The sequence below is a fragment of the Convolutriloba macropyga genome, unplaced genomic scaffold (genome assembly GCF_964194025.1).
Source record: "Convolutriloba macropyga unplaced genomic scaffold, txConMacr16.3 SCAFFOLD_2450, whole genome shotgun sequence".
Lineage (NCBI taxonomy): Eukaryota > Metazoa > Xenacoelomorpha > Acoela > Convolutidae > Convolutriloba > Convolutriloba macropyga.
In genome coordinates this window covers 8,452-21,180 of record NW_027451812.1, presented here as the reverse complement: position 1 = coordinate 21,180, position 12,729 = coordinate 8,452, and the positions used below count along the sequence as shown (strand labels likewise).

The 12,729-nt window shown below is 54.1% G+C and overlaps 1 protein-coding gene across 1 annotated transcript; it reads right to left on the bottom strand.

Moving 5' to 3' along the window:
• Window positions 1-10,797: 10,797 nt before the first annotated feature.
• Window positions 10,798-12,372, bottom strand: LOC142356964 (uncharacterized). Its single transcript, XM_075408701.1, has 3 exons — window positions 11,897-12,372; window positions 11,675-11,837; window positions 10,798-11,510 (listed from the first exon to the last, which is right to left on the bottom strand). The coding sequence occupies exons 1-3, from the start codon at window positions 12,370-12,372 to the stop codon at window positions 11,010-11,012; spliced, it is 1,140 nt and encodes a 379-aa protein (XP_075264816.1). The 3' UTR covers window positions 10,798-11,009.
• Window positions 12,373-12,729: the final 357 nt, after the last annotated feature.

The following is a 12,729-nucleotide window of genomic DNA, read 5'->3' as shown; positions in this document are numbered from 1 at the left end:
TATTCGCTTCTGTACGCCTGTGTTCGCTTCTGTTCGCTTCTGTACGCCTGTGTTCGCTTCTGTCCGCTTCTGTGATCTTCTAATTGCTTCGTCTTCTGCTATTGTCTGCTTCTGTCCGCTTCTGTCTACTTCTGTCTGCTTCTTACCGCTTCTGATTACTCCATAGCGGAACGACGCTTGATAAACTGTCTTAATGTCTGCTTCTGAACGCGTCTGTTCGCGTCTGTTCGCGTCTGTTCGCGTCTGTTCGCGTCTGTTCGCGTCTGTTCGCGTCTGTTCGCGTCTGTTCGCGTCTTTTTGCGTCCTTATGCTTGTCACTGCTTCTGTCCGCTTCTGTTTGCTTCTGACCGCTTCTGATCGCTTCTGATTGCTTCTGTTTGTGCTTCTGTATGCATGTTTCAGGTTCCACTTGGTTTTTCTGGCTCCCAAGACCCCCGCGTTCTCTTGCCGGACGACAAGACGCACGCCATTTACCAATGGAGCAGTGGCCACGAGCAGGGACCGGCTATCCTCGACAAGCTATCGATGTGGGCGTATGACACCGCAAAGCTTCTCATGGCCGAGGCCGGACTTGACGAGCGCAAGTGGGCCCCTTACGCCCCTTGTCTTGTCTTCTCGGGTCCGAACGCCACTCAAGGCCCCCCTCATGTGGAGATGTCAGCCCCTGCCTACCAAGCGGTGCTTCATCTCTCGTGTTGCTCCGAGAAGACCTTGGTGTACCAAGGCGAGTCGGTGGGCTTCAAAGACGCACTCAAATTCATCAAGTTCGACCGTGGAGACTGCAAGGACGACGACGACGACTTCCGCTTGAAGCGTCCCTTGGCAGCGGCCCACGTCGACCTGGTGAAGAACATGTGCCAAGCCAGACCCTTTCTCGAGAAGGGTATGCGTCCGTGGAAGGGATCGTCCCCTCAGGACAAGTGGTGCTCGGCCATGTCTGCGGTGGTGTTTGAGGCCAACCTTGTGCAAGCCCACCCGCCCAAGCCCAAGACACACCCCGCGGCACAACGTCAATGCACAGTCTGCAAGGCGGGAAGCGGGCCATCGGTCGACGTTAAGTTCTACACAGTCTTCATCCCAACCGGCAGTATGTCCCCGTCGTTTTCCTACGATCCTGAGATCCAGTACAAGGCGTGGGACGTGGCGTTTTCTCCTCAACTCTACCCAAGGACGTATGAGGATGACGAGAAGCGCCGTCAACTGCAAACTGGGCGTCACATCGACCTTTGTCAAGAGTAAGCGGACTACTTTCCCGAGAAGTCCTGTGGCCGCGACGAGGAGCCCGAACTCCATGTGAAGGACATGCTCGAGGCTTTGAAGAACTTCGGGGAAACTCGTCCGGTACCGGATGTGATCAAGGACGCCCGTCACTATTGAGTTCCCCCCCCCCCCCCCCCACCACCACGTTTTCTTTCCCTTTCATGATGCCTTCCGTGTTATGTTGCTTGTAATGAACGATCTCGATCGTTAGCTGGTGGTCTGCCTGTGGTGCATTATCCCAATGGTGTATTATAGTCTTCCGACGTCTTCATATCGCTTCTTACCGCTGCCAATTGTTTCAGACTGATAATACCCGCTTCTGACCGCGTCTAATCGCTTCTGACCGCGTCTGACCGCTTCTTATTGCTTCTGACTGCGTCTGTTCGCTTCTGACTGCGTCCGACTGCGTCCGATCGCTTCTGACTGCGTCCGACTGCGTCCGATCGCTTCTGACTGCGTCTGTTCGCTTCTGATTGCTTCTGTTTGATTCAGTCAAATATTGTATTCCCACCTATAGCTTCTGACCGCGTCTCATCGCTTCTGTTCGCTTCTTGCGGAAATAGTGTATTCCACTTTCTAGCTTCTGACCGCTTCTGACCGCTTCTGACTGCTTCTGGTTTGAGCCCGATCGCTTCTGATTGCTTCTGATCGCTTCTGGCAGCTTCTTGATAGAGCTTGCTTGCTTCTGATTGTTTCTGTCCGCGTTCTGACTGCTTCTTATTGCCTGTGATTTCGATTCGGACGAGGTTTGAGCACAATAGAAACGGGGACATTCCGCCGATTACATTCTATAAACGATCAGACAGGCTTAGTGGCGCGAGGGGGAGCCGTCGAGAGGTGACAACGAGAGGCGGCTACCCTACTTCGGGTCGGAGGGGGGGGGGGGGCTCCCTAGTTCTTGTTCCCCCGCTTCTTCCTCTTCTCTGGTGTCTCAGGTTGGCGCTCGAGGGCGCGCTTGGGCTTGCGAACGCCTCCGCCGCGTTGGCGAACCCGACCAAGTTTTGTAGTCAGGTCGGCCAACGACATGTGTCCTTGACGATCAAGGATGTAGACCCAATGAGGGCAGCACATGTACCGGATGAACATGGGACAGTCGCACGTCTGCAGCTTCCCCCCCGCGTCAACACTGACCTTGCACAAGCCGTGATACACCGACTTCAGACGTTTGATGGAGTAGTGTTGGTTGACGACTCCCCTCAGGCCCTTCTCGTACTCGGCGACCCAAGTCTGCGTGATAACCTTCTTGGCATGATCTTCATCGGCAAGGCTGGTCTTCACGTAGTATGCGAAGTTCGCGAACATGTGGACCTTGTTGGGATTGTGCTCGGCAAGCTTCTTGTACTCCGCGGCCTCATGGACGTACTCGGAAGGCATTGTGTTGGGGGTATCCATCGTGATGTCGTCGCCGCAGAGCCAGGTCCCATCGCGCTTCAGGATGTCGGGAAACATGGAATGTAGGAGCTCGTCGGTAGCCCTCCTCAGCCGTTGGTTCGGCACTTGTTGTTTCAGCTGACGGTGGTAGGATTCCTGGGCGTTGGTGGACGGAGGGTATCCGGGACCCACAACTCCACAGTACCAGGTGAGCCACTGAGCTGACAGGTACTCCTTCCGAAAGTGGTGCGCCGTAGCAGGGGCGCCCGCCTTCTCCATCTCGCGAACGACAACGTCTCCGATAGCCTTCGCCTGCGAGCGGGTGCGGCTGAGGTGAATTGCCTCGATCATCGGCGAGAAGGAGCGAAGGGTTTTGGCTGTGGCGTCCCCCTTGAAGCTGCCCTCAGTGAACTTCCTTGACACGTGGCTCCAACAAGTAGTCCTACGGGCCATAGGGAAGGCGGCGGACAGGGCGTTGTCGATGGCGGTGGAACGGTCTGCGTGGGTAGCTTTGGGAGACAAAGTGAAGCCGAAGAACTTCTGGCAAGACGCCTTCATAGCCTCCAGCAAAAGACGGACCATGTCGCCGCTTTCAGCTGACGCGAAGCAATATGCGGCTGGGCGGAAGGACTGCGATAGACCGCTGCCGCGCGAGCTCCAAGCAAGAGTTGTCACGCCTGCGGTGATGAGGGTGAACCCGCCGTAGTGAAGCTTGAATGTCCCATCGATCATGATGGAGAAACCACGGGGCCGCCCTGTGAACGCCCGCTTCAGGTTGGAGAGGACGTTCCTGCTGCTGAAGACGACGGCCTTGAGGTCGGCTCGGTACCCCTGTGGCAGCACATACAACGCATCCAGCGGACATATGTCGATGTTGTCTGGGAACCGCCTCGAGGCGGACCACTCCATGAGGTCCGCCGAGGTGTCGAGAAGCAACGGCCCCTTGGAGATCCGGAGCCCATTCCGCTGCATGTTGCGGATTTGTCTGTACAGCTTGTCGCGAGGGAGGCTTGTAGCGAGCGGCCCTAGTTCCGTATCCTGGTATAAGGCATTCAGGATTTGCTGCGGCACATAAAGGAAACAAATCTTAGCGTCCGAAAGAGACGCGGAATAAATAACCCTCCCTCTCGCAAGTAAACGCCTCACCTTGGGAGCTCTGCCTGCGGCCAAGAGTTGCAGGACGGACTTCTTTAGGAGATGTGGCAGACCCCTCTCGGGAAGCGGCGCGTCCTCCGTGGAGTGCGCATGGTGCGACTCTTCCATGACGAAAGTCGCCGTGTCTTTGCATCTCCTAAGGCGGATCAGGTGACTGCAGTTGTGATGCGAAGCGCAACTGTACACCTTGTACTGGTCCGCCCCGGCACGTAGGAACTTGTAATGTGTCGGGAGGGTCTTCAGGTAATCGACACCGGAAGCAACGTCTTTCAGGCCAGTTTTGATGGCTCGCCATGCCACACGTTCGGGATGATCGCGGGTAACCTCCTCGTCGATGTCCTGCAACCGCAAGTTCAAGGGCGAAACGGGACCGAACCGCTCCACAATATCCCCTCCCCCCGCTTGAGAGGCGGCGAAGCCAAGTTCAACGGGAGCCTCCTCGGGTTCTGCAGGTCCGGGAGTTGCAACGGCATGAAGGACCGGGATGGGGGAGTCTGCGACGGCATAAGAGTGAAGGGGGGGCGTCAGAGATAGACGGCGATAGAAGCAATCAGAAGCAGTCAGAAGCGATCAGAAGCGTAGGAAAAGGAATTGAACCAGCGCCAGACGCGTATAGAAGCGATCAGAAGCGATCAGAAGCGATACGAACTATACACAGACGCAATCAGAAGCGGTCGGAAGCAGTCAGAAGCGAAACGATGCTATGCGGATATAAGCCATAAAGCACATGACGCAAACAGAAGCAGCCAGAAGCGACCAGACGCATAAGAAACTAAACAGAAGCGAACGCCGGTTGCAAACTGGAGCAGTCAGAAGCGGTCGGAAGCAGCAACCAGCGGTCGGAAGCAGCCAGAAGCGGTCAGACGCGATTCGGACATAAGCCATGCAGCACGAAACACATACAGACGCAACCAGAAGCAACCAGAAGCATAAAAGAGCAAACACAAACAGTGTCGGACGCAAACAGACGCAACCAGAACCGATCAGAAGCAGTACTAACGAAACACATTGAAAGTCAGAAGCGTTCAGAAGCAGACAGAAGCGATCAGAAGCAACCCGACGCGTGCAGAATCAATCAGAAGCGATCAGAAGCAGACAGAAGCGATAGATTCGAGCATGTCGCAACACAATCTGCGCGGAACGACGATCTGCGATGAACCCCCACCCCTCAAATGCAAACACCTCACCTTCGTAGCCCTCAATCATGTCCTCCGGGGGGAGAGGGTCCCTTACTGGGGAATCCGCGAAGCTTACGTCCAGGGCCGTCCTTTCAACTGGAGTAGGCGCCGGAGGAGTGGGAGCCTGAGCCGAGGGGCCTCCCGCATGGATTCTGGAGAGTGGACGCCAGGCGACAGAGGACGCGCCACCGGAACCATCTGACAATCTGCTCCGTGATGCAGAGACAGAGGCCTCCACGGATTGATGGAGAGCATCTTTACAGAGCGTGAGGTAAGAGTTTGGGCTCAAGAGCCCACCATCGCGCAACCCTCGCAATTTCTTGAAGGCATCCTCCAGCCGTTCATCGACACAAGATGAAGCTCCACTAGTCCCCTGTGGGCGAGGGGAACTAGGGCGGGGCGGAGGAAGGGCGGGGTCCATCGCGTTCGGTTCTGCAGGCCGTAGGCTGCAGGCCGGACTGCCGCTACCACTGAGAACTGCGGCCGCGAGGTGCAAGACCATTCAAAAACCCCGTCCGTTTCAAACTGTGGTCATTTCCTGCACGGGATTTGGGGCCGGCGGGAAACCTACCCTCCCGTATTCGTAAAGTTGCGAACACGTACATCCCGTACGATATATTTTGACTACAATTAAATTGCAGTATTCGTACTTGTACTGCTCGTACTATAGGATTTGACTACAGTTATAGGATTTGACTACAAATATAGGAATTGTCTACAAGTTGTATAGGTTTTGACTACACTCCCGGTTCCAGGCCCGTTTCCCCCTGATTTTTATGGGTTCTATCTAGGTTCTATTTTCTAGGTTCTAGGGTCATTCATTGCTCTCTTCACCTAGGTACTCGTACCCTTCCGCCGTCTCGTCCGTCCGGCAGCGCGGGCGAGTGGAAGCATCTCTGCGAGGGGGAAGCGGGGTTCGTTGCGGCCGCGTTTCACACAACGTGGGTAAGCATTACTGATGCCTGGGTAACCAGAAAAGGGTCCAACAGGGGGGGAACAGGTGCGCTGAGTCAGACACGGAAAACGGCGTGAGGACGAGAGGGGAGGCGGCGAACACCACGGGCAATGGCGAGAAGAGATTGTGGCGGCGGTCTGCCAACCGGTACCGTACTGTACTGATACAAATTTTCAATCGCGCGGACAGCGCGGACTGCCACCGGCCGAGCGGCTGCATTTCCCGGCCAGGCCTCCCATATGGTTCCCCTGCTCGTACTCGTACTACGTCCCCCCCTACCCTAATTACCTGCCAGCACTCGTAGTACTCCTACTACTTTTTTCTCGTTTTTCTAACCCAACATCATACTTTTTTTCCACATGTAACACCCCTTTCCTGGGGGTCCAATTGCACCCAAATCGCTCTCGTGCGTTCCCGCCATTTTAAAAATGCTACTTCTCCCTGGTTCACCGCCGCTGCACGTGGGGCCTCATGTGGCCTCCTCTCCGGCCTCCGTTCCGAGCCTCCTAACGTACCATGCGCCCACATTGCTTCTCACCTATTTCTCACGTACCTCCATTTCTATGGGGTTCTCCGCATTTCTCCGCATATCCGGAATTCCCACTCTAAACACCTTCGCACCCGGTGCCACTCGCACTCTCTATCTGAAGCGAGTCAGACACCCGCCCTGCGACGTGGCGCATCATACGCCCTTTAACTCCACCAAAAACTCCGGCCGGCTGATTTAGGCCGCCCGGGTATTTACTCGTACTGAATACTGAGTCCTACCTGTGTGGCTGCTCATTTCGTATGAATTACCTTGTCACCAACCTACCTACCCTACCTACCTACCTACCTATCCTGCCTACCCTACCTACATACGCTAGGTTTCGATACCCGATATTTCGGCTGTACACATGGCACATGTGTCGTCAGGGGTGTCGTTTTTGTCTTCGAGTACAGTAGTAGTACTGTAGTCTGTACTCGTATCCTGCTCGTACTAGCACTAGCTGAGGATTCCTCCGGACTGCTCGTACGGTACGTACTAGGGCTACGAGTGGGTACTCGTACGGTGCGTAGCCGCAAGCTGGGGCACTCAATATCCTTACCGATTAGTTTTAGGAGATACTAGGGCAGTCCGGCTGAACACCGGTGCTAGCAACTACAGCACAGTAGGTACCCTAATTGTCATATCGCACATATAACATATTGGTGGAGGGGTGGGTGGGGGTCCATATGTGGATTATAGACTTGTAAAATTGATATTGATATTCACTCATATGAACCTATGTATAAATGTAGGTGTATCACATAAAGCATGGTGGTATGGTATAAAAAACCATACGCGGATAATACTTTTAAATACGGTATATATTATATATTTCAAATAACGCGAATGTTTAAAATATGTATTTTATAAGATTATATATCATATAAATATTTGTCGTGGGGTGGGTGGGGGTCCATATGTGGATAATGGACCCTTAGAGAATGCGGTCATACGTACAATAATCTCCGCGTTATGTATATGGCCGGGCCGGTAGGTACCGGTAGCCGGCAGGGTAGGTATGTAGTATGTACCTACCATTGCGGTAGGGTACGAGTACAGTACTGTAGGTGGTAGGGTAGGATCGCGATCGATCGGTAGATCGCGATCAGTAGGGTAGGGTACGTACGCGAGAACTGCCGAATACTACGCGAGATATAAAGCTTCTCATTACGAGAACTGGTCTCTTTTTTTGCTGATGCTGCTGCTGCTGCTGCTGCTGCTGCTGCTGCTGCTGCTGCTGCTGCTGCTGCTGCTGCTGCTGCTGCTGCTGCTGATGCTGCTTTGTTTTTTCATTATATAATGAGGTAGGTCCAGGTCAATACTTCAGTATAATAATTATTAGCTGTACCAGGGCTCTACTTGCCACTCGGCCATGCAGGCCGGGGACTCTGCATGGCCTGCATGGGGCTCCTGCATGCACACATGCATGCGGGCATGGAATTATTACTGGTACGAGTACTGGTACTCATACTAGCTAGTAGTAGCTGTCCACGGTCGCGAGCGTGTTGGTACGCGCGTACCAAAAAATGCACCTGTCAAAGAGCCCAGGCCAGGACCTGGCAAATCATCATATTTTGACATGGGCTCCTGGAATCTCTTAGAGGACCCTCTAAGGGTCTTGCCATAACCAGGGTACCAGTCCGGTATCCGTATAAGTACAGGATCCCGGCCGGTGAATATTAGCAAAAATATTCATCATACAGTTTTTCAGGTTGGCTCATTTTCAGAACAGCACCAACTGGGGTAAACCGAACCTGTTCTAGACAAAACCTGGTAGGATGAAAGCCCCATGTGTGTAGTTTGAGATGCCAGAAGTGCAGATGCAATGGCTTATGGTTAGGTTGGTAATTGGTGAAGTCTCACACATGCCGTTTCACAGGTTATATGATATTGAAGGCAGCGAACCGGCAAAAATGAAAGCACCATTCAGTTACTAGGGTTGTTATGAGTTCCTAGTCCACCCCCTTTGCTTGAGGTGTTGTCCTTCGTGTTTGTGAAGCATTTATGAGGCGCAAGGCTTGAGATACATAGGGGTTCAAGGAGACATTGCATATGCACTACGGGTCTGTGTGTCCCACCCAGATGCACCCATGTTTTGGAAAGGGAGACTGCTCCACCTTCCCCACCGTCGCACCATTGGTGCTAGGAATCGTAAAAATGGTTGGCAAGTGCGGGATGCCCATGGGTTGCCATCACTCTTGAGTGATAACTAGGGAAGGGTGCTCAGCTGTCTGACCTGCGCGTGTGGGCCGGTGCATAATTATTCGGGACACTCGCGGGACGGGCCGGGAAGTATTGTGCAGGTCTGTTAGGTCCTATAGAACAACCCTATGTGGTCACATACCCTAGCATGCTGGTGAGTGGCTCTGCAGAGTATTTTTCGTAAACGTAGCACGCGCGTACCAAATTTGGTACGCGCGTGCCACTCATGTACGTCGACAGCTGTAGTGATCCGCAGCGGCCCGGCCGGGTTTGTCCTGGCTGTACGAGTACGTGTCGGGCGTCGGATGCGCATGTGGGATGTCTGGGCGCCCCAAGCTCGGCCTGCTTCCGAAAGTTCCGACCTCGACGGCTGGCGCAAGGATATTGCATAGTCGCATTTCCTACAGCCATCCTTTAGGGTACTACAGTGTCTCGGTCGAAGCGAACGCTATCAGCTTTCCGCTGATCTCTCCGGACCCGTACTCCTGCACCACGCCTCCCTGCTTGCTGCTTGCTCCCGGCGACTGCTCTGTGGCGGTTCTTCCGGTCCCGTGGTGCCATAATTGCACGTGCTATGTTTGTTTTGGAGACGAGCCACGCTATGTTCTGTGTTTTGGAAGAGTTGAAAACATGCCAAGGGATCCGTTTTCGGGAGGGCATAAAGGTTAAAAGGAACAGGCGAAGGGGAGTACTGTCCGTTCCCAATACACTTGTACAATCTTGGCAACCACAAGGGTTGTGGTGGTGTCAACTGATAGTCCATGTGTGCGTGTGGGTGGGTGGGTGGGTGGGTGGGTGTGTGTTTTACCCGGCAGGGCGGGGGGGGGGGGGGGGGGGGGGATATTCCATCCCTCATTCGCAGTACGCCTGATGCTGATGCCCATCGTGAAATCACGCAGGAGTTCCCGGCAGCTGGAGTATGCAGACTCTTGAAAGTCAGGGCTGGATTGAGGTATGCCATGTACAGGATGAGGCGGCAACTCTCTCAACGTATAGGGTGTGCCTATGACTGCTAATCTGAAAAAGCACAGTGACCTTCCACTTGCATTACAGCCCACAAGCAGCAGGGTAGTAGTAATGGCCAGCTCCTGAGTCAGGAGCAAATGCTGACTTGAACGATCGCTTGTGTGAATGAATTTCCATAATGTGTATCGGTGCGGATCAGAGATGCGCACAAGAAGACAGAGCGAAGATCAAATTCTGGCGAGAGGAGGAGCGTAGAAGACGCCAGAAGGCTCGCGATGTTGCTGATGCGCCTAGCAGCGTCCCGACCTCGACTTGGGTCAGCTCTGACTCTACAATTGCCACAATGGTGAGCAAAAACAATCAACTGATCTAAAGGGAACGGAAGGGAGAGGGGGGGTGCGTGAGGGCCACAGGTCTCTGACGGGCCATTGCCAATCTCTGTAGGCCCACAGTAGCTAGGCACGCATGAGCAACTGCTAGTTGATGTTCTCACGCTACGTTCCATGACAGGCGTTTTTTTTGTTGGCTGCAGGTGTTGAAAGACAAGATAAAAAAGCTTGAGGAGGAGCTCCAGGTGAGTGTCACACGCTTCTGTTGCCAGTAGCAACATCTCCATGGTGCTGATCAACGCACTTGTGTAGGCACTGCCGGCAGTTGGCACGCCACCTACCCCCGGTGCTACCATCGACACGGCACATGTCATGAGTTTCCCTCATCAGTGAGGGCCGTCTCACCCCGCGCATGTCCTGTCTGCTGATTGCCCAGAAAGAGAAGCTGCGGACCGGGTCCATTAAGAAACAATTCGAGGCCATCACCACCCAGCCTGCCAGTCCCAGCAGAGCTACCACACCAGCGATGTCCACTGTTAGCAGGCACAGCAGCCGGCGGGGATGACCATCGAGTTATGATACTGTCGAGCCGATGAGTCGTAGTTGGTCGGCGCGAAACTCTGATTTCTCCTGACACTACAATGCAATCTGTGGCACGTAGTATTCATCGGAAACTGCCAATTATGAAATAGTTTGCCATGCGCGGCTTGTAATTACGTGCAGGTCACAGGGTGAATTTGTTGCCTTGGAGGTGGCGCATGAGCATACAAGTTATGTGATCACGCTTGACATACGGCACAAGTGATTATTTCTTACCCGACTAACTATCACTCTTGAACAGGAAGCTGTGGTAGAGGTGCAAAGCCTCCCTGGCAATCAAAATCTTATATGTGTGGTTCCTTATCTATCTGCGGAGAAATGACTATGCTGTGTAGCTTGAGTTCATGTATCGCTCGTTCAGCATATCACTATGCGACAGAGGAGCTTTGGTGTACAAATGAATGTCTGTAGGTTTTAGGATCATGCAGTGAGTAGTCGCGTGTGTGTGACCGTAACATGGGGCGTCAATACTTCCCGCTGGTGTTATCGCGCTTCAGGAAGCTCGTGTCGGCTTTGTCGTTGAACCATCTGTCAACACTCTCCACCTCCCAGTCCCCGGCCTCATTGAGGACAGAGTAAGTGACTACAGTGAGCAGGCCGCGGTGGTAGTTGCACTCTGTGACGTTGATAGTTTCGAGGGTATACACGAAGTTCTCGTCATAGCCCTCATCCTCATAGATATCTGTAAAGCAGTCCCTGGTAGAGAACAAGAGCTTTCGCCCGGGCTGCTCCGGCTGAGGGCCCTCTCCCTCCTCAGGCGGGCTGGCAGCTGCCTCCTCCAGAGAGTACATGTGCATGCCGGTAGGTGTGAAGTCGAAGGCGAACCCCGGGATAGCGCTGTACACCGTAGCACCGTTCCCGCGAATCGTGACGCCCGCCACGTCATGCCGGTGTACACCCTCGCCGTCGGCGTAAACCACTGACTTCATGGACAGCAGCAGAGTGGGTGACGGCGGGGTGTATGCCTAGGTACAGGGTGCATGAGCTGCAACTCAGATCAGAGCTATGCCGGAGGTATGGTTAAACAGTTTCGAGTTGTACGGCGGGGTTTGAGGGAACGGCGAGCAGATGAGGTTCCTATACTGGACGCATTCGCAATTACCCACCCGCGGGCAGAATCAGGGCGCACCTTGTCCCGGGCGACAGTGAACTTGACCATGGCTTCCGACGTCTCCACCGGCAACTTTCCGGAGAAGTTGCCCGCGTGGCGAACAAACCGCGAGCCGTCCGCAGTTGATACCAGCCGGTTGCCCTGCACCGACGTGTCCTTGCTGGCCTGTACAACCACATACCTGCCATCGATCGAACCATCGATACGTAAATAGACGGTCCACAGGGGGATAACACAGACGAAGTGGTACTTGTAGAGCATGCGTAATACAAAACAGGCGGAAAGGAGCTTGGGGGCGCGGCAGAGAGGACGAGCAGATAGTTCGTGTACATAGTTCGTGTATCAAGTTGTACGTACGTCAGGCAAGCGTTGATCCCCAACACGCAGAGGAGCAGAACCCCAACGAAGCAAGCCACCCCTCGGTATACAGCCTTTCCCTTCTTCTCCTCCTTCAACGTCCTAAGGATCTCCATCAGCTCCTCGCGGTTCACCCGGCCGCCCTCATTCGCCGGGTTGTAGGAGTACTGGGCGGCGAGCTCGGCTGGCAGAGATATGCCGGACTCTAAGCGTTGGTGGCAGGTCGTGGGGCCGCCCTTCATTGGTGTGGCGGCAGGCGAGGCAGTCCTCGAATCCTTGATGATAAAAGAGCTGTCCGAGGGCATTGGGAGTTGATGCTCCATTTCAATCGGGTATTGATCCTGGTTTCCAGTTTCCATGATCGCCGTTGTCACTTCAAACCATGGGCTGGGGGGCGGTTGACGCAAATGCTTGTTGACAGGCAGCGGAGATAATAGTAGGGGATATCACAGGAGATACTGTGCCGGCCTGGGTCTAGGGGAAGGAGGTACAGCAAGAAAAAGGCCCGGATATAGTAGTATCCTGGTGGCTGGTAGGTATAGTAGGTATAGTAGGCGATATAGGTGCGCCAGGATGTGGGTGCGGATCAATGCGACAGATTTCTTCATGAACAGATCGTGACACATGAGACGTGTCAATCCACAGTACGGTAGATACAGTACCCTACCCGGCCTGCTCCACGCCTGAGTCCTGACGCCACAGGCCACAGCCTAAAT

What these genes read in the sequence shown, in the direction of transcription:
- LOC142356964 (XM_075408701.1), bottom strand. Translation starts at nt 12,372, where the DNA reads ATGGAAACTGGAAACCAGGATCAATACCCGATTGAAATGGAGCATCAA. An exon ending in TGCTCTACAAGTACCACTTC is followed by an intron (nt 11,838 to 11,896) that starts GTCTGTGTTATC and finishes GATCGATGGCAG; the next exon opens with GTATGTGGTTGTACAGGCCA. An exon ending in TCACTGTCGCCCGGGACAAG is followed by an intron (nt 11,511 to 11,674) that starts GTGCGCCCTGAT and finishes CCCTGTACCTAG; the next exon opens with GCATACACCCCGCCGTCACC.